The sequence below is a fragment of the Cebus imitator genome, unplaced genomic scaffold (genome assembly GCF_001604975.1).
Source record: "Cebus imitator isolate Cc_AM_T3 unplaced genomic scaffold, Cebus_imitator-1.0 Scaffold55, whole genome shotgun sequence".
Taxonomy (NCBI): domain Eukaryota; kingdom Metazoa; phylum Chordata; class Mammalia; order Primates; family Cebidae; genus Cebus; species Cebus imitator.
The window spans coordinates 1,949,640-1,967,551 of NW_016107370.1; the positions used below are offsets into that span (position 1 = coordinate 1,949,640).

At 45.2% G+C, this 17,912-nt stretch overlaps 1 protein-coding gene across 29 annotated transcripts in view; it reads left to right on the plus strand.

Annotated features, from left to right (window-relative positions):
* The first annotated feature begins 1,447 nt into the window (after nt 1-1,447).
* The window catches only part of ZNF532 (zinc finger protein 532), a 137,797-nt gene continuing 121,332 nt past the window's right edge, over nt 1,448-17,912 (plus strand). For 4 of the 29 annotated variants that reach the window (XM_037738616.1, XM_037738620.1, XM_037738610.1 and 1 more), the window contains exon 1: nt 2,541-2,716. In XM_037738616.1, the coding sequence (XP_037594544.1) occupies nt 2,623-2,716 (94 nt within the window). In that variant the 5' untranslated portion in view covers nt 2,541-2,622. Of the gene's footprint in view, nt 2,016-2,540; nt 2,781-3,368; nt 3,555-3,647; nt 4,012-4,327; nt 4,410-4,493; nt 4,604-17,912 lie in introns of those variants that run through there. The other 25 variants (XM_037738597.1, XM_037738599.1, XM_037738615.1 and 22 more) reach the window with 18 other exon arrangements.

Consider the following 17,912-nt stretch of genomic DNA (forward strand, 5'->3'; position numbering starts at 1 on the left):
TTTTTTTTTTTTTTTTTACAGAATAAATGCTGTCTTTTCCGCTATGAAATTTAATGATTTTGCAAAATGGAGTAAGACGGTTGCTTTGCTTTTAACTACTGGTCTACCTGGCAAAGGAGTTTCTCTGAAATCCTCTTTATAAAAATAGAACTGAGACAACTTGCAATAAATTATCTTTTACTTTTTTTTTTGGTTTATAGTATTTAAAAGCAGATGCAATGTTATTTGTTGCCATTTGTGCAAATGATCAGTTGTGCTTCTAGACCAAATTTCTTCCAGCCGAGGCTTGACTAAATCACTGAGCTTTGTACAGAGCCCCGCTCAAAAAAGTATTTGGCATGATGAAGCCACGAGGCAGTGGTACAGCTGAAGACTCTTTATGATAAGCATTTCAGACTTTCTTTAGTTTTGGTAGTACAATTCTTATAACCATTGAAAAGCTGCTTTGCCGTCATTTCAACTCTTAAGAGGAGTGGGGGAGGGGCAAGAGAGTATTTTAAGTAAACAAAGATTCCAAATCCATGAAAACTAGGATTGGTCGTGGTATGTACATTATTAAATTCCATATATTGTAAAACGTGGAGCATGTCATGATTTCACATTAGCAGGTCCTAGTGTACTCTTCAATGCACATACGGTTTTTATATGCATATTAATAAAGGCCCATCTTTGAGAGAAGAAAAAAGGCTCCCTTTCAAATGAAATCGAGCCCAGGTAAAGCTGAAACCCAACCCACAGAGTACTGGCACCGTTTTCAGGCCAAAAGAAGACAACAGTTTCAATTTCATCGTCTTGTAATACTGATAAATGGGATGCTGTGACTGGCAAAATTTGCAGATTACACAGGTCTTTCTAAACGTGTGTAAATATGCAAATATGTATTCCAATTTATGTGCGATTCCAAACAATTTGCTGTTTGAAATTAAAGATCAACTACTCTTGTGTGAGACAATAATTCGGGTCATTTACATGAGAAGTCTTAAACAGCAAAAATGCTACTTGCAATTTACATCATACAAGGCTCCCATCACCGAGAACAATGGCTTCCTCAGCGGAAGTTCACGCCGGAGAGAGGTATACTGAGATTTTTTTTTTTTTTTTTTTTAACTTTTCAGCACACTTTGCAAATTCTAATCCATCAATCTGATTTAAAAGGAAAGAGAAATGCTTCTTATGCTTGGAGTCGTCACTGCTATTCGAGTGTTATTTGTGTCTTCAGATTCCGATCAACCAGGAGTGAACCTTTTTAAGAGGTTATGCTGACATATTTTTCCAGGTCCTTCCATTTTCTGCTCTTTCCAGTGTGGGCACAATTAGCTTGACATGGGGGTTTCTGTCCGGTTTTAGAAACCTTTCAATGGAGTGCACGTCTGTGAACAATAAAGGAAGTAGGACACGGGGCTTGGGAAAGCAGCATAGCTCATCTGGAATGGAAATCTATCGTCTGTCGCCCTTGCACGGGTCACGATTATACACCTTCGTGACCTTTAGCAGGCTTACATATGTATCTTTTTGTGTTCCGTGGGCTATGACCACCTGCTGTATGGACAATATGTGCTTGTTACATTTGTACACCTTCTCCCTTGTAGAATTTAAAGACCTAGCTATTACATCTTGTTTACTCAGTATCATTCCCCCATTAAGAAAGAAAAAAAACCTAACATGAACTGAACATGCCATGTTTCAATCTGGCCCCAGTGGCTTTTTCTCTGAAAGCAAAACGTGTGTCTTTTACACCAGGGCTTTCTCCCCACCCCAGGGGGTGTCTTCCATTCTTTTGTGGCTCAGTTGAAGGCGAAAAGGGCTCCAAACCACTAACTAACCCGAGGAGAGCCCCTTCTTCCACCTCCAGGGAGAATTTCAGATTTAATTTGTCTGAAGATAGCGTGCTCTCTTCTTACTTATTTGCCACCATTACGAGGAGAACAAAAACACCACCTTGGCTTCAAGATCCTGGGTAGAGGCTCACGGTCTTTTCAACCATCTTTGGCGAGGCCTTGCTTCCTTCCACTCGAGTAAGTCGCGGCTTGGGGCCACGGAAAGGACTGGGTGAGCACAGCCCGAAATGTCGTTGGAAAAAAGCAGCCCTCCCTGCGCCCCTCACCAGCCCCACCGCCCCGCTCCGCTCCCGGGGCGAAGCCGCAAGCCTGCGGCCCCGTGCGGGCGAGACTCGGCGGGTCCGCGGGGCGCCTCCTCGCCGCCGCCGGACTCCGGCGCTCGGCAGCGGCCGGGCGTCGGCGCCCGCCGGCCACGGGGCTTCGCGCCGCCGCCGCCGCCCGGCTCCCGGAGCCTCCCTTCCCCCACCGGCCGCCCCCTCCCCCTCGCCCGCGCTCCCTTTTGTTCGCTCGCCGCCCGGGCCGAGCCGCCGCCGCCGCCGCCGCCGCCCGGGCCCGCACCCCCAGCCGTAGGCCCCGGCGTGGCGGGCCGGCCGCCGCCGCCGCCGCGCGGCCTAGAGCGCGGTGCCCGGGGAGGCGCGGGGCCCGGGCCGGGCGCTCGGCGAGGCCCGGAGGCGGCGGCGGCGGCCAGGGAGCCCGGGAGGCGGCGGCTGCGGCGGCGAGGCCGCTCCACCGCACACGCACACACAGACCCCGGCGGCGGGAACGCAGATGACACGCCCGTAACATGGAAGCCGCCGCCGCCGCCGCCGCCGCCGCCGCTCCGACGACAGCAGCAGCAGCCACAGCAGCAGCCGCCGGCGGCGCCGCGCTGAACAAAGGTCATCCGAGCTGCGGCCCAGACGCCCGGGCTTGACCGCCGCGAAGGCCAACCCCGGGACGGGGGTGGGTGTGCGCCTCCGGGGCTGGGGGCGGCGGGGGCGGCCGGGGCGAGCGAGGGGCGCAAGGCAGCCGGACGCAGGGGCGCGGGTGGGCGCCGGGCAGAGGCGGGGCGCGGCCCCTGGAGCCCACCCCTGCGGTCTGGGGTGAGCGCGTGAAGCTCAAGCCCCTGGGCCTGCCCGCAGTGGCCTGTCCCACCCCGGCCTTGGGGACGGCCGGCCTTCGCGCCCCGCCAGCCGGCTTGGGGGGCCGTGGAGGAGCCGCCCGGGCTAGGCCCCGCAGGTTCCGAGAGGGGGGCCACGTGAGCACGGCTCTCCTGCTCCCCCCGCCGGCGCTGGCCGGGCACAGATGCAGAGGCCTCCGTGCCCCCTCTCCCCCTGGCCCTGCCTTCGCCCCCCGCCCCCTCCCCAGACAGCCCCAGTTTTCTTCCCCCGAGGTGAAGGGATTTGGACTTCTCCCCCCAGGTGCTTGAAAGAAGAGAAGGTTGGAGGAGGAGGAGGAGGAGACTGGGGGGCTGCTGGTGGTGGTGACAGGGCTGGGAGAGAGAGGAGAGGGACGGATGGGAGGAGGGGGCTGGGTGGGGTGGGGGTGACAGCAGAGAGGAGCCTGGTCAACAAGCCAGCACCACTGTGCTAGGAGGCCAGGCCGGCTCTGCAGCCGACGCATCCCGTGTGAGCAGACACACATAGCTCGCTTTCTTGGGGGCTCTTTGTCAGCCACCAACACAGAGAACACACACTGACACACACGTACACAAAGATCTGAGCCAGGTTGTGGGAGGTAAGTGGGGGAAGGAGAAGGAGGGGGAAACAGTGTCTGCGGTGGGCTGTGGGGTGGAGGGGAGGGGGGATGGGCCTTGAGGGGCTCTGGGGTGCTTGCAAGGTGAGCCTCTCCAAGGCTGGGTGCTCGTGGGGTGGGAGGACACACGATGACCTTCCTCTCCTCAGGAAGACCTAAGAGGGAAGAGCCACCCCCAGCGAGATCCCCCGTGTGCTGATGATTTTCAGGGACTTGTTGGCAACTCAGCGAGGGTTGCCATAGCTTTTTTATGTAGGGTGACCAGAACCGGCTGAAACTGGTTTGAGGCAGATCAGCTCCTGAACACAATGCAGTCACTGAGCTACTACAGTAGGATAGCAGCTTCCTCCCTTCATGGCAGCCAAAAGCAGAGGAGCTTGCAGGAAGGTACCATCCCTACACAGTATGTGAATGCACACTTAGACACCACACAGCACTGGTACGTGACTAATGGAGCCCTAAAAGATTCTGGGTAGAGAAGATGGAAAAAAAAAGGTGCAGGTTTGCAGGGTCTGAGATGACTTGGGCTTTTCCTGCCTTTTTCTTTTGCTTAAGGGATGGACAAGGAACTGAGATTTATGTCCCTTATTAGAAGAAAAAAATGTGCCTTGCTAGGGTGGGGACACTTGGTGGATGCAGTCTCTCTCTTTCTCGGTGTTTTTAACAAAACAAAACCAAAATGAACTGAGGGGTTTGTGATGGTAGTTTGTTTGTTGCTGGAGAATGCTACTTTGCATGCTTTTTTTCTCTTGCAGGCTATGTTCTGTGTTGTGCTTTTTCTTTTAGAAGCTACTAAAGGGTGTTGGGGATGCTTCTGAGTATAATGAAGGCCAAAAGGTAACAATATTGTTCTAGGAAATGGGCATAAATACATTCCAGTGATGCTGTTAGCCATACATGCTGTCTTTTTTTTCCTTGTAGGCCTGTTGACTGGGGCCGCTTTTAACCCTTTCCTATTTGCTGAGAATGCAGCCGTGTGACAGTAACTGAACATTGGTCTAAAATCTTTCCAAAAGGTCAAGGTTCACAAGGTGAGATACGCTGTTTTGAGCATGAATTTAAATATTGATTTGCAGATCCATTTAGACACAGACGGACCGTGGATTGCTACCCAGGAGATAAAATTGGGTTCAGAGTGGAGAAGAAATGCTCTTAATGTGATCCCAGTTTAATGGGATTAGAGTGACTTCATGATGGTATTGCGATCAAGACAAAATCGGAATGCCTTCATTAAATGGCATGTGTCTGGGCAGTCGGGAGAGTCAGGCCTGGAAGGAAGCGATTGGAGAATGGTAGGCGCCAGGGCCTTGTGGAGAATGTGCTGTTTTGCATAAGACGACAGCAGTACACATGTGGCATTTTCCCGATGATTACAAGAAAAGGAAGTGTTTCACCAAATCGAGGCAGCCTAGCCACCTTTTTAGGATTTGAGGAGTCTGGAGGTAGATTTGCCTTTTGTTCATGCATCACCTTTCTTTTACCTTGCTCTCTCGTGTTAACCTGAAAGGTTTTTCACTTCGAGTCAAGTGGTGGAATGTCTTGTATTGATTTTGGGGGCTGTTGACGGTGAGTTCGCCGTTGGATTCTTTGTGGCATATATTTAATGTGGAATACTAATGCAATGCCAGGAGGAAGCCGGGTAGTCTGGCTTCCTCTGTGAAAAGATGCCTGTTAACTCAAAGGTGGACTGGAATGGGTGGTAGAAAATGTCTGATGCCTTTAAAGATTGCAGTTAGGTTTGAGCAGGCGTTTTCATGCACCCTCCAAAACCAGAGGTTGGAGAGGAGGGAGAGGAGAAGGAAGCAGTAAGGAGAGTGGCAAAGTGAAGAACAAAGGCTGAGGAGGCTGACGGGGGAACACTCAACATTTTGCCTTGGGTTCCTTGTGAAAAGAACTGCAACTTCCCCAAACAGGAAACCAGCAGCTCCAGAATGGGATCCAGTATGATCTCAACAACAGATAGAACTGGTCCTGCCTTTCTGCCGGTTTTTGGGAAAAGTACAGTCAAGAGGAGCCCATAGAAGACATGATTGAAAATAAAATTTTCCCCTACTTTGAAGTAGGCATTTTGTTCCTGTCCGTGTTCAGCAGAATGGGGGCTTTTCAGCCATGCCGAGGAGGATCTTGGAATTGGTTAAGTTGTATGCTGGCAGTTGGTGAAGGATGTCAAGTATGCAAGGGTTTTATTGTTAAAATGTTTTTCATTTGGCTACAGAACATCCACTGTGTGATAAAACTGGCAAAAGGGAAGCAAGAGTGCATGGTTAGCTCAGAGTACTTTATGGAGTATTTAATAGAGATAAATGTAATCTCGGGTGGATATACCAGTAAATAGCTTACATGATGGAACAAAATTCTTTACAAATCACTGTGCTAAAATTGGTTTTCAATTCTCCATCATTTCTGACTGCCAGAGGTTCTGTGTATGAGTGTGGCAGGAATATGCTTGCGAGGCAGATCCGAATCCATGCTGCACGGTGTGCTGCCCCTGCGTTTCTGATGCCAACTCAAACTCAGATGGCTAATATGATAAACCTTAATTAGCTTAATACAATAAGCTGTCGTATCATTTAGTCCTTCATTCTTGTCTTTTGAGAGGCAGGGATTTTTGCTTAACTTTTGACAGCCACCCCCTTGCCATGGCTATACATTGCGAATATGTTCAGAAAACCTCTTCATAGGGCATTGCATGTCATGGAATGTTCTGGTTTTCAGTCTTGGTGGTTTTTAGCTTTGTTCGTCTCCCTCCCCCTTGAAGCCTCCTGAAGATAGCATTTGTTTTGCATTTAGACCAGTCTTTCCAGCTGCAAATGCTGCTGAGGGTTGGAGAGCTGGTTCTCTGGGGCGGGAGTCATGAGCTCACGTTGGATTGGAGCTTGCCTCAGGTGTTGATCTCACGCTGAGGGATAACAATGTGGCAGGCCCAGGCCTCCCTGGAGCGGGAGAGTCTTCTGGGCTGGGGAATGTGGCGGTGAGAGTGCAGGATAAGCTAAGGCATGTTCCTTCCTGGGAGAGCCATGGGGACCTGGTGCCTGCAGTTCTGTCACTGGAGCCCTGAGCCCAGCCCCTGGCCGGCGGTGCCTACAGCACTGCCTGAGGACGACCTGCGGTCCGTCCCCTCCAGAGCAGGAATGTGTGGGTTTGGCTGAGGAGAGCACACTGGAAAGAAAGTGTAACTGGGTGTTGAACCCTTCTTGTTTTTATCCACTGCCTATTCAGAGTCATTTTTTCCATGTTAAGGAACATGGGAGCCAGGGCGTTGGGAACGCTCAGCACAGCCTGGTTCAGGAGCACACACGCTCTCTTTTTCTTTTGCTCTTTTCTCTCAGCGATTCCCTGCCCCCACCCACCTTGACTCATTTTAGACAAGGTCTAGGAAGGAGATTGCCATCTTGTCAGTGGAATCTTCTGATGCCTTTGACTGGGAGTTAGAATTTTAGGGTTCGTGTTCTCCCCTCTCCCAATTATTTCTTCTCTTGAAATGTTCTCTTGGACTTTGCTGTGCAATACAGTTGATCTCCAGTTGGCTTTGAACAACCTTTACGGTATCCTTGGCAGAACTCTAGCTGGCTGTTCACAGCCGGAGTAGAGTTGCCAGTACAGGGAAACTGACTCCTTCATTCCCCATCATCTACTCCTAATCCCAGGACCATCAGAACAAGACAGCAGACTTGATCAAACGTTACAGAAACACACACCTTTGTGTTCATTTTATTTTAGAGGTGATCTTTAACCAAATCATGGTTAAAGAATTAGCTTAAAAAATTTAAAATTTGTGTACAGTAAAATGTACTCTGTGGTGTGGAGTTCTGTGGGTCTTGGCATAGGTATAGCGTTGCTTATCTACCTCTGCAGGTGAAGCAGAATAGGCTCATCACATCAGAGCATTTCCTCTCGCTGTCTCTTTGTAGTCAGCCTCTCCTGCCCCTGGCATCCAGTGTCCCACTGGACATGGTTCTCTCTTCCTGTGGTTTGGGCTTTCCCAGAATGTCAGATAGATGGCAAGATGTTTGGAGATTCATCCATATTTCTCTGTGTTTCGATACTTGGTTCTGTGTCATTGCTGAGTAGTATTCTGCTATATGGATGTACCACAGTTGAGTATTTTCTGGTTGAAGGACATTAGGGTTGTTCCCAGTTTTTGGTAATTGTGAGTAAAGTTACTGTAAACATTTGTGTGAACAGGTCTTTATGTGAACATAAGTTTTTATTTCTCTTTTTTTTTAGTATATGTAATATTTTTAAAGACGGGGTTTCACCATGTTGGTCAGGCTGGTCTTGAACTCCTGACCTCAGGTGATCCGCCCGCCTTGGCCTCCCAGAGTGCTGGGATTACAGGCGTGAGCCACTGTGCCCTGCCAAGTTTTATTTCTTTTTGCTAAATGCAGTCATGTGTCAATGCAGAGGTATATTCTGAGAAATGTATCATTAGACAGTATTGTCATTGTGCACACATTATTAGAATGTACTTAGGCAAACAGAGATGGTGTAGCCTACTATAGCCTACTGTATACCTAGGCTGCATGGTATAGCCCATTGCTCCTAGGCTGTAAACCTATACGGCATGTTACTGTACTGCATATTGTAGGCAGTTTTAACACAATGGTAACTATTTGTGTTTTTGACCAATCCAAACAAACAAAAGATACAGGAAAAATATATAATCTATGGGATTATAATCTATGGGACTACCATGTATATGTGGGCCATTGTTGACCAAAACGTTGGTTTGCGTTGCATGGCTGTACTTAGAATCATATGGTACATACATAAGACTTAGGAGTTTCAATGAAGGCTGGGTGTGGTGGCTCACGCCTGTAATCCAAGCACCTTGAAGGCCAAGGCGGGCAGATCACCTGAGGTCCGGAGTTCAAGATCAGCCTGACCAACATTGTGAAACCCCATCTTAAAAAAAAAAAAAAAAAAAAAAGAAGTTTGAATGAAAATAAATCCAACTCATTGTAACTTACAAAAAAGATCTAGCCTTGACAGCTGCAGTTAAGACTCCCCGAGAAAGAGATCGTGGTGAACATTGTCTGAAGACACATGAGGAATGATCATAATGGAACACTCTCAAATAGGATGACATGCTTTATAACCCTCAACTAATCGGAATTAGCCAAAAGCAGAAACCAAAAACTGCAGGCAGTCCAGGCGCGGTGGCTCATGCCTGTAATCCCAGCACTTTGGGAGGCTTGGGTGGGCGGATCACCTGAGTTCAGGAGTTCAAGACCAGCCTGACCAACATGGTGAAACCCGGTTTCTACTAAAAATACAAAAATAGCCAGGCATAGTGGTGGCGCCTGTAATCCCAATTACTCATGAGTGTGAGACAGGAGAATTGCTTGAACCCAGGAGGTGGAGGTTGCAGTGAGCTGAGATTGTGCCACTCCACTTCCGCCTGGGTGACAGAGGGAGACTGTCTCAAAAAAAACCGAAAAACAAAAAAACTGCAAGTGATAAAATATCCTTTACTTCCTGCAGCAATTACTTTTCATCTCTTCAGAAACATTTGGCAGTCTTGAGTTTTACAATCAGGTTCAATAAAACACCAAACAATAATAGAACCGAAATTTTAGAAAGTGATACCACAGATCTTTGTTGAAATCTTAGTTGTGTGTAAACAGCCTCTGAATTACAATTTGATTTATGTACTGCCAAAGTATTGGCGGCATTTTATTAATAATATTCGAAGTTATTCAGCTTTTCTGTGTTTTTAGGAACTGAAAATGTTTAAGCAATATTCAGTGAAAGTGGTGAAGAGGGGAGATTTTGGAAGCATTTTTTTTTTTTTTTGAGATGGAGTCTCGCTCTGTCGCCCAGGCTGGAGTGCAGTGGTGCGTCCTTGGCTCACTGCAATCTCTGCCTCACGGGTTCAAGCGATTTTCCTGCCTCAGCCTGCCGAATAGCTGGGATTACAGGTGCATACCACCGTGCCGGTTAGTTTTTTGTATTTTTAGTAGAGATGGGGTTTCACCATGTTGGTTAGGCTGGTCTCGAACTCCTGACCTTGTCATCTGCCCACTTCCGCCACCCGAAGTGCTGGGATTACAGGTGTGAGCCACCGCGAAGAGCCTAGTTTTTTTTTTTTTTTTTTTTTTTTTCTTTCCTTCTTTCTTTCTTTCTTTCTTTCTTTCTTTCTTTCTTTCTTTCTTTCTTTCTTTCTTTCTTTCTTTCTCTCTTTTCTTTCTCTTTTTTTGAGATGGAATTTTGCTCTTGTCACCCAGGCTGGAGTGCAATGGTGTTGTTTTGGCTCACTGCAACCTCTGCCTCCTGGGTTCAAGCTATTCTCCTGCCTCAGCCTCCTGGGTAGCTGGGATTACAGGTGTATGCCACCATGCCCAGGTAACTTTTATATTATTAGTAGACACAGGGTTTCACCATGTTGACCAGGCTGCTCTCGAACTCCTGACCTCAGGTGATTTGCTTGTCTCTGCCTCCCAAAATGCTGGATTACAGATGTGAGCCACCATGCCTGTCCAGTACAGTCAATTTAACAATATTAATTCTTCTGATGTATTAGTATGGAATGTTGTTCCACTTGTTTGTAAAATATATCATTTTTCTCATTAGCATTTTGTAGTTTTCCTTGTAGAGATCTTTCACCTCCTTGGTTAAAGTTATTTCTGTTTGTTTGTTTGTTTGTTTTTGAGCTATTGAAAATGGGATTGCCTTCTTGATTTCTTTCTTGTCTGGATCATTATTGGTTTATAGAAATGCTACTGATTTTGTACATTTATTTTGTATTCTGAAACATTACTGAATTCACTGATCAAATCTAAGAGTTTTTTGGTAGAGTCTTTATGTTTTCCTAGGTATAATATTATGTTATTAGCAAAGAGGGACAATTTAACTTCCTTTTTTCCCAGTTTGGATGCCTTTTATTTCCTTATCTTGCCTGATTGCTCTGGGTAGGACTTCCAGTACTATGTTAAATGAGAGTGGTGAAAGTGAGTATCTTTGTCTTGTTCCAGTTCTTAGAGAAAAGGCTCTCAACTTTTCACCAGCTAGTATGATGTTTGTTGCGGGTTTGTCATATGTGGCTTTTATTTTAAGTATATTGCTTCTGTGTCTGGTTTGTTGAGAGTTATTATGATGAAGGGATGTTGAATTTTATCAAATGATTTTTCTGCTTCGATTGATATGATCATATGGTTCTTTTTTCATTCCGACGATGTGATGTATCACAGTTATTGCTTTCCTTTTGTTGAAACATTCTTGCGTTCCGGCGATAAATCTCACCTCATTGTGATATGTTATCTTTTTGATGTGCAGTTGCATTTGGGTTGCTAGTGTTTTGTTGAAGATATTTGCATCTATATTCATCAGGTATACTGGCCTTTAGTTTTCCTCTGTGTGTGTGTGTGTGTGTGTGTGTATGTGTGTGTGTATGTCTTTATCTGGTTTTGGTATCAGAGTAATGCTGACCTCAAAGAGTGAAATAGGGAAAAATCTTTCCCCTTCCATTTTTTTATTTTTTGAAATAGTTTCAGGAAGATTGGTATTAGTTCTTCATATGTGTTTTTGGTAGAATTTTTGAACTTTTTTTTGTTGGGAGACTTTATATTACTGCATAAATCTCACTACTCATTATTGATCAGTTTAGGTTTTCTATTTCTGTGTGATTAGTTTTTTTGGTTAATCTTAAGAGGTTTGTATATTCATTGTATACAAATAAACTTGTATACTAGTTTATTCACTTCCTCAAGGTTTTCCAGTTTGTCAGCATATAGTTGTTTCAATAGTCTCTAACGATTTTTTGTATTTCTATGGTATAAATGTCTTCTTTTTCATTTCTGAATGTTTTAATTTGGATCTTCTCTCTTCTTGGTTATTCTAGCTAGAAGTTTGTCAATTTTCTTTATGTCTTTGAAGAACCATTTTTTTATTTTGTTGATGTTTTGTGTGTTTTAGTTTCTATTTCATTTAGTTCTGCTATGATCTTTATTATTTCTTTTTTTCTACTAATTTTGGGTTTGGTTTGATCTTACTTTTCTAGGTTTTTGAGATTCATTGTTAGGTTGTACTTTGTAATCTTTCTACTTTTTTGATGCAGGCATTTATTGCTATAAACTTTCCTTTTAGCACTGCTTTTACTGTATTTCACAGGTTTTAGTATGTTGTGTTTTCATTTTCATTTATTTCAAGCGTTGTTTTGATATTCATGTTAATTTCCTTATCAACACAATGGCTATTGAGGAACATATTGTTTAATTTTCATGTCTTTATGTGCTCTCCAGAGGTTGTCATAGTATTAATTTCTAATTTTATTCCATTATGATATGAGAAGTTACTTGATATAATTTTGACTTTTCAAAATTTCTTGAAACTTTTTTGTGGCCTAACATATGGTCTATCTTGGAAAATGTTGCATATGCTGATGAAAAGAATATATATTCTGTATCTCTTTATTTTGATCTAGTAATGTTTGCTTTATAAATCTAAGTGCTTCAATGTTGGATGCGCGTATATTTAGAATTGTTATATTCTCACAAAACAAAACAACAAAAAGGAATTTTTATATTCTCTGGCTGGAAATGATCCCTTTATCATTGTGTGTTGAGCTTTTTGCCTACTTTTTACTATTTGTTAGTTACAATCTGTTTTTTTTTTNGCCATTGCACTCCAGCCTGGGTAACAAGAGCAAGACTCCATCTCAAAAAAAAAAAACAAAAACAAAACCTAAACGAAGTGGCAGGGGCGGCTGAAGAACTCAGAACGTGTGTTTCAGCAAGTTGGAAGGTGAAGATGATCCCGGGAGCTTAAACCTGCAGGTGCTGCAGTAGGGGATGGTGCTTTGCTTCTGTTATCCCATTTTCTTAGAGATGGGGGTCCTGCTGTGTTGCCCAGATTGGACTCAAACTAGCTGGACTTGAACTCCTGGGCTCAGGGGATCCTCCTATCCTCCTGCCTTGGCCTCCCAAGCAGCCGGCACTACAGGCATGTACCACCGCATCAGCTATTGTGTTACTTCATCTGATACTGAAATGATGGGAGGAGCTGTACGTGCCTTTCCCCCAGTGGGGAAACAGAGACCCTCCCCGCTCGTCAGTGGAAGTGGAAACAGGATTTGAAACATGCTCCTTGTCACTGTGCTGTTCTGCGTTGCGGGAGCACAGTTGGAGGACTGAGGGGTAAATCGAGGTGTGGAGGCCAGGAGGTGCCCAGAGAGGGCACAGCAGGCGCTAAACAGCAAAGACACCGACGCCGTTCACGTTGGAGGTGACAGCTGATGACTTCTGGAGTGAGACTACGCAGTGGAGAAGTTTGAGATACACTCAGGACCTTTGTATTTAGCCAGATTTTTCTGACTGTAGTCAGCACAGAGAGCAGAGCATCTGCATTTACACCAGAGATGGCTCTAGAAACAGCATGTTGAAAAGACTTATTTTATTGGGCACTGGGGTGAGGATACAGATTGGAAGGAGAAGGGCTAGAGAGATGTATTTGTTTTATGTATTCTTTGAAAAGGCTGAGGAAATCAAAGCAAATTAAAAGTGGTGCCGAGAAGAATCTTTTGTTCCGACAATAAATAAACACAGTTTAAAGAATTCTTTGAATCATCTTCTACGGCAGGAAGTTCTAAATTCTGGCTGTTTTATAATGAGGGAGAGCAAATTCTGTTTAATCTAAATCTGGAGACTGAAATAAGAAATTTTTAGACAGACGCAGAGCGGCTTTTTTAGCTGTCTCGCATGTTCCCTACGAAGGAGCCTTCTTTAAGGACAGTCTTCAGGGGCCCCAAATGCAGATTTTGTATTCTTCTGTTTTCAGTCAGTTATTATTACAGCTTTACATAATTAGAGCTTTTAGACAACTTGAGTGATCCATGGAGACCTAAAGATAAAATCAGGGCGTTGTGGTTCTTGAACTGTTTTCTTACCATCAATCTTTGCATTTTGGGACACAGACTCCTCCTTTCCCTGAGGCTGACTCCGGGGGCCAGTAATGGGTATTGATTTTATCATTTTCTTTTGTGAGGAACAAATTCTTTCTAGGGAGTTGAATAGTAAGAATTAGATCATTGAAAAACCTAATAGGCTACAAAATTCAAAGCCCTCTGTTCTAAAGGACCCCAGAGCTGGAGGTATTTCACTTATTTGTAGTTACCGCATTTTCTACAATGAGCCCACATTGTGGTAATCAATAGCAGGTTTGGAATTAGAACCTAGCGCTGCAGTCCTAGCCCAAGACTGCATTCATCATTACCTTCTCTCTGCCTTACAAAGTTTATCTTGTGTTTTATTTTATTTTTTTGAGGCAGGGTCTCACTCTGTCACCTAGGCTGGAGTGCAGTGGTGCGATCTTTGCTCACTGCAGCCTCAATCTCCAGGGCTCAAGTGATCCTCCCACCTCCGCCTCCTGAGTAGCTGGGACCACAGGCACATGCCACCATGCCCAGCTAATTTTATTTTTCGTAGAGACGGGATCTCCCTGTTTTGCCCAGTCTGGCCTCAAACACCTGGGTTGAAGTGATTTGCCTTCCTTGACCTCCCAAAGTACTGGGATTAGAGGCATGAGCCACTGTGCCCAGCTCTTTTATGTTTTGATGGTATTTAGTCCACCTCCTATTTATAATCCTTATATGAACCTGAAAACACGAGTTGATTAAGTTAAGCGTTACCCAGGTACTTGTTGAGAAGCTAGTTCTTGTTTTTTTGTTGTTGTTGTTTTGAGATGGAGTCTTGCTCTGTCGCCTGGCTGGAGTGCAGTGGCACAATCTCGGCTCACTGTAACCTCCTACTCCCTGGTTCAAGTGATTCTCCTACTTCAGCCTCCCAAGTAGCTGGGATTACAGGCATATGCCACCACGCCCAGCTAATTTTCATATTTTTAGTAGCGATGGGGTTTTACCATGTTGGCCAGGCTGGTCTGGAACGCCTGACTTCAGGAGTTTGGCAGGTAATCCTCCTGCCTCGGCCTCCCAAAGTGCTGAGATTACAGGCATGAGCCACCACACCCGGCCAGAGAAGCTGGTTCTTAATGGTTTTGCTGATTTAACTTAGCAAGATGGGAGAGGTGGTTTGAAAACTTATTTTGCTTTGTGTTCTGATGAAATCTGGTTGATAAAGGCCATGGAGATTTTCACTTGCCTTTGCACAAGCTCTCAGCGATATAAACCTGATTGCCTAACTGTCAATGATGTAAACCTGTGTTCTGGCACTTCCTAGCCACGGGACCTTGAACAGGGTCCTTCAATTCTAAACCGTACGTTTCCTGAGGGTTGGTTGTTAGGGGGATTAAATGCATATGAAGTGTTCAGCAGAATATATGTGGTAAGTCCTTCCGGCAATCCTAGCTGTTGCTTTGTGGTCTTTGGTCTCTGTTTTGGGAGAGTAGCCTTAGTCCCAGCATTTTTTTTTTTTTTTCTTTCTTGGAGGGTATTGTCTCCTGTCATGCCTTACCTCATTGGCAAGTAAATTTGTTTTTGACTGTGAAAACAGACTGTGTGTCTCCTCCTTGTCTCTAGGGCTTCAGTTACAGCTGCCCTATATCAGGTTAAAAGTGGGTTTTTTGAAATGTAGGCACAAGGGTAATATATTTGTTCCTACTTGGCTCTACTTTCATTTGTGGTTGGAGAATCTTGTCTGAATTTTGTATTTATAATCTAGCATTTGAACTTTATTTTGCTCCTGGAAAATTTTTCCATTGAGTGGCTGCACTTGAGGTTGTTTGTCTGTGGGTGCGATTTGTGTTGACCAAAGTTTAAAACAAAACAAAACTTGATTGTGAAAATATGCCAGGTTAGCAAAAACCTACATTCTGACCCTTTCCCCTGGCACTTTGCTTCCCACGTTTGTTTGACAATGCCTAGTGCTTATATTCTGCACACTGGGATTTGGGGGTGATAGAAGGGTGAGTGGAGAAGGATCTATGAATAATTATTTTAGTTGTGGATCTACTCTGTCCAGTAATATGGTAGCCACTAGCCACATATGACTACTGAGCACTTGAAATATGGCAAATCCTAATTGGGATGAGCTGTAACTTATATATCAGGGATTGAAGATGTAATAGAAAAAATGGAATATCTTGTTAGTTTTTTATATTGATTACATGTCGAATTCGTAACATTTTGGACATTTCACCTTCTTCCCCCTCTTTTTTTCTCCTATTCAAAAAACTAAAACTTTTTTTTTTTTTTCTAGAGGTGAGGATCTTGCTGTGTTGCCCAGGCTGGTGTCAAACTTCCGGACTCAAGTGATCTTTCCCACTTGGCCCCCCAAAGTGTTGGGATTATGGGCATGAGCCACTGTGCCCAATCCTTTTTTTTCCTCTTTTTAAAACTTGACTGCTAGAAAATGTAAAACTAGATATGAGCTTTTATTATGCTTCTCTTGGATAATGCTGTTCTGGAATGGGTGGGTGGACATTTAAATAAATTTAGCAATGAGATTTCTCTGGTGCCCTGCAGTATTCAGATTTGTGGATAACTTTGAGTCTCTCCTTCCGTTGACAAAGATAGTGCTAGTTTGGGCCCTTCTTCTCTCTCAGGTGTTCCTAATCCCCTGTCTCCATCGCAGGTCTACACAGCCGCGCTGGGCTGGTATTGGCTTCATTATGGAAAGGGAAGCAGTATTTGTGGCAGGTTTGCTGTGTGCTGGTTTCTTTACACTCACAGTCCCTGTAAAGTTGTACTTCACATCCCTACTGAGACTCAGTTTGAGTGACCAGCTGACGCATGCTCCACTGGTAGGTGATAGACCCTAGATTTGAAGCAGGGTCTGGCCAGTTTTGAAGGTCTTTTCTCGTTCCACCACTTGGTGCATCTTTTCCACGTAAAAGCTCCTGCTTGCTGCTGGTGTTGCGTACCTCTCGGGAGCCCCTGTTGTCTAGAGTGTACTTCTCACACTTTAGTTTGCACACGAATCACTTGGATCTTTTTAAAATACAGATGATGATTCAGCAGGGCTGGGATGGGCCCAAGACTCTGCATTTTTAGGTAGCCTCCTGGTGCTGTTGACCCTGCTGGTTCATGGACTGTCACGCTATGAGTAGCAAGGCTCTCTGCTCCTCCCTTGGTCTCTGGCCTGCTTCCTCTCTGCTTCTGGTCCTTCCCTGGTGGCACCGGGACTTACCCTCTGCTTGGCATGTGTGCTAGCAGTGAGCAGACATGGGGCCAGGACAGTTTTTTTTTTTGGTCACAAATGCCCAATTCTGGCAGAATGCTAATTTCTGAGTACTCGGGATCTGACTGGATCCTGGGTTTATTCCGCTTCTACGTTCCTGCATTACTCCACCTTTGATATTGTCATCCCTTAGACACTTGTAGCCTGATAAGATGGAAAGTAATTTTAATATTGTGATTAATCCAGGAGATGTGGCAGAGTTGCCTGTTGTGACGTCATGAAGACTGTCAGGCCTTAGATCAGCACAGACAGGTGACTTTGGGCCTAGTGCAACGGCTCACGCCTAAGCAATTTGGGAGGCTGAAGTTGGAAGATTGCTTGAGGCTAAGAGTTTGAGACCAGCCTGGACATCATGGTGTGACCCCGTCTATACAATAAATAAAATTAGCTGGGTGTGGTGGTGTGCACCTGTAGTCCTAGCTACTTAGGAGACTGAGGCAAGAGGATTTGAGCTCATGAGTTAGAGGCTTCGTGAGCTAGGATCCCACTACCGCACTCCAGCCTGGGTGACAGAGTGAGACCTTGTCTTAAAACGAAAAAGAAAAGTGACTGTGCCGTGTTTGGTTCAGGGATTCATTATCTAGTGGGAGGTGAGGACTGAAGGTGGTTTGCCTGGCACTGTTTCTTCCCCCTTGCCTGATGAGGAATAGAGGTGACTTGGGACTTTGCCTTAGAATGGGGGTTAGAAGAGCCATGTCATGTAGCAGTGTTGGAAAATGGCTAGTCACATCACCTCCAGCATACAATGGAGACAACCACTGTTGGGTCTGTGGATGAAGCTGTCCTGGGGAAGTTTACCCTGGGGCCTGGACCAAGCAGGAGATTGATTTGCAGGAAGGAGTTCGTAGTGCTATGTGTTTAAACTCTTAGGTAAGAGACTGGAAAATGTTACTTAGTGGGTTTCTTTTACTTTGGGAAGGCACATTGATTAAATCAGCTATAGCAATAAAATGATGTCTGTTGCTTGAGTTGGGTTACCTTCCCCATCTCTCTACAAGCAAGTCTGCCATTCACAGAAATTCTAGTTGAAATTTAGATCTTAGTGGATATCTGGGCACTGAGAGTTCTGTGTTGTGCAAATCTGGCACATTGAATTGGATTTATTTATTTATTTATTTTTTTTGAGATGGAGTTTCGCTCTTGTTACCCAGGCTGGAGTGCAATGGCGCGATCTCGGCTCACCGCAACCTCCGCCTCCCGGGTTCAGGCA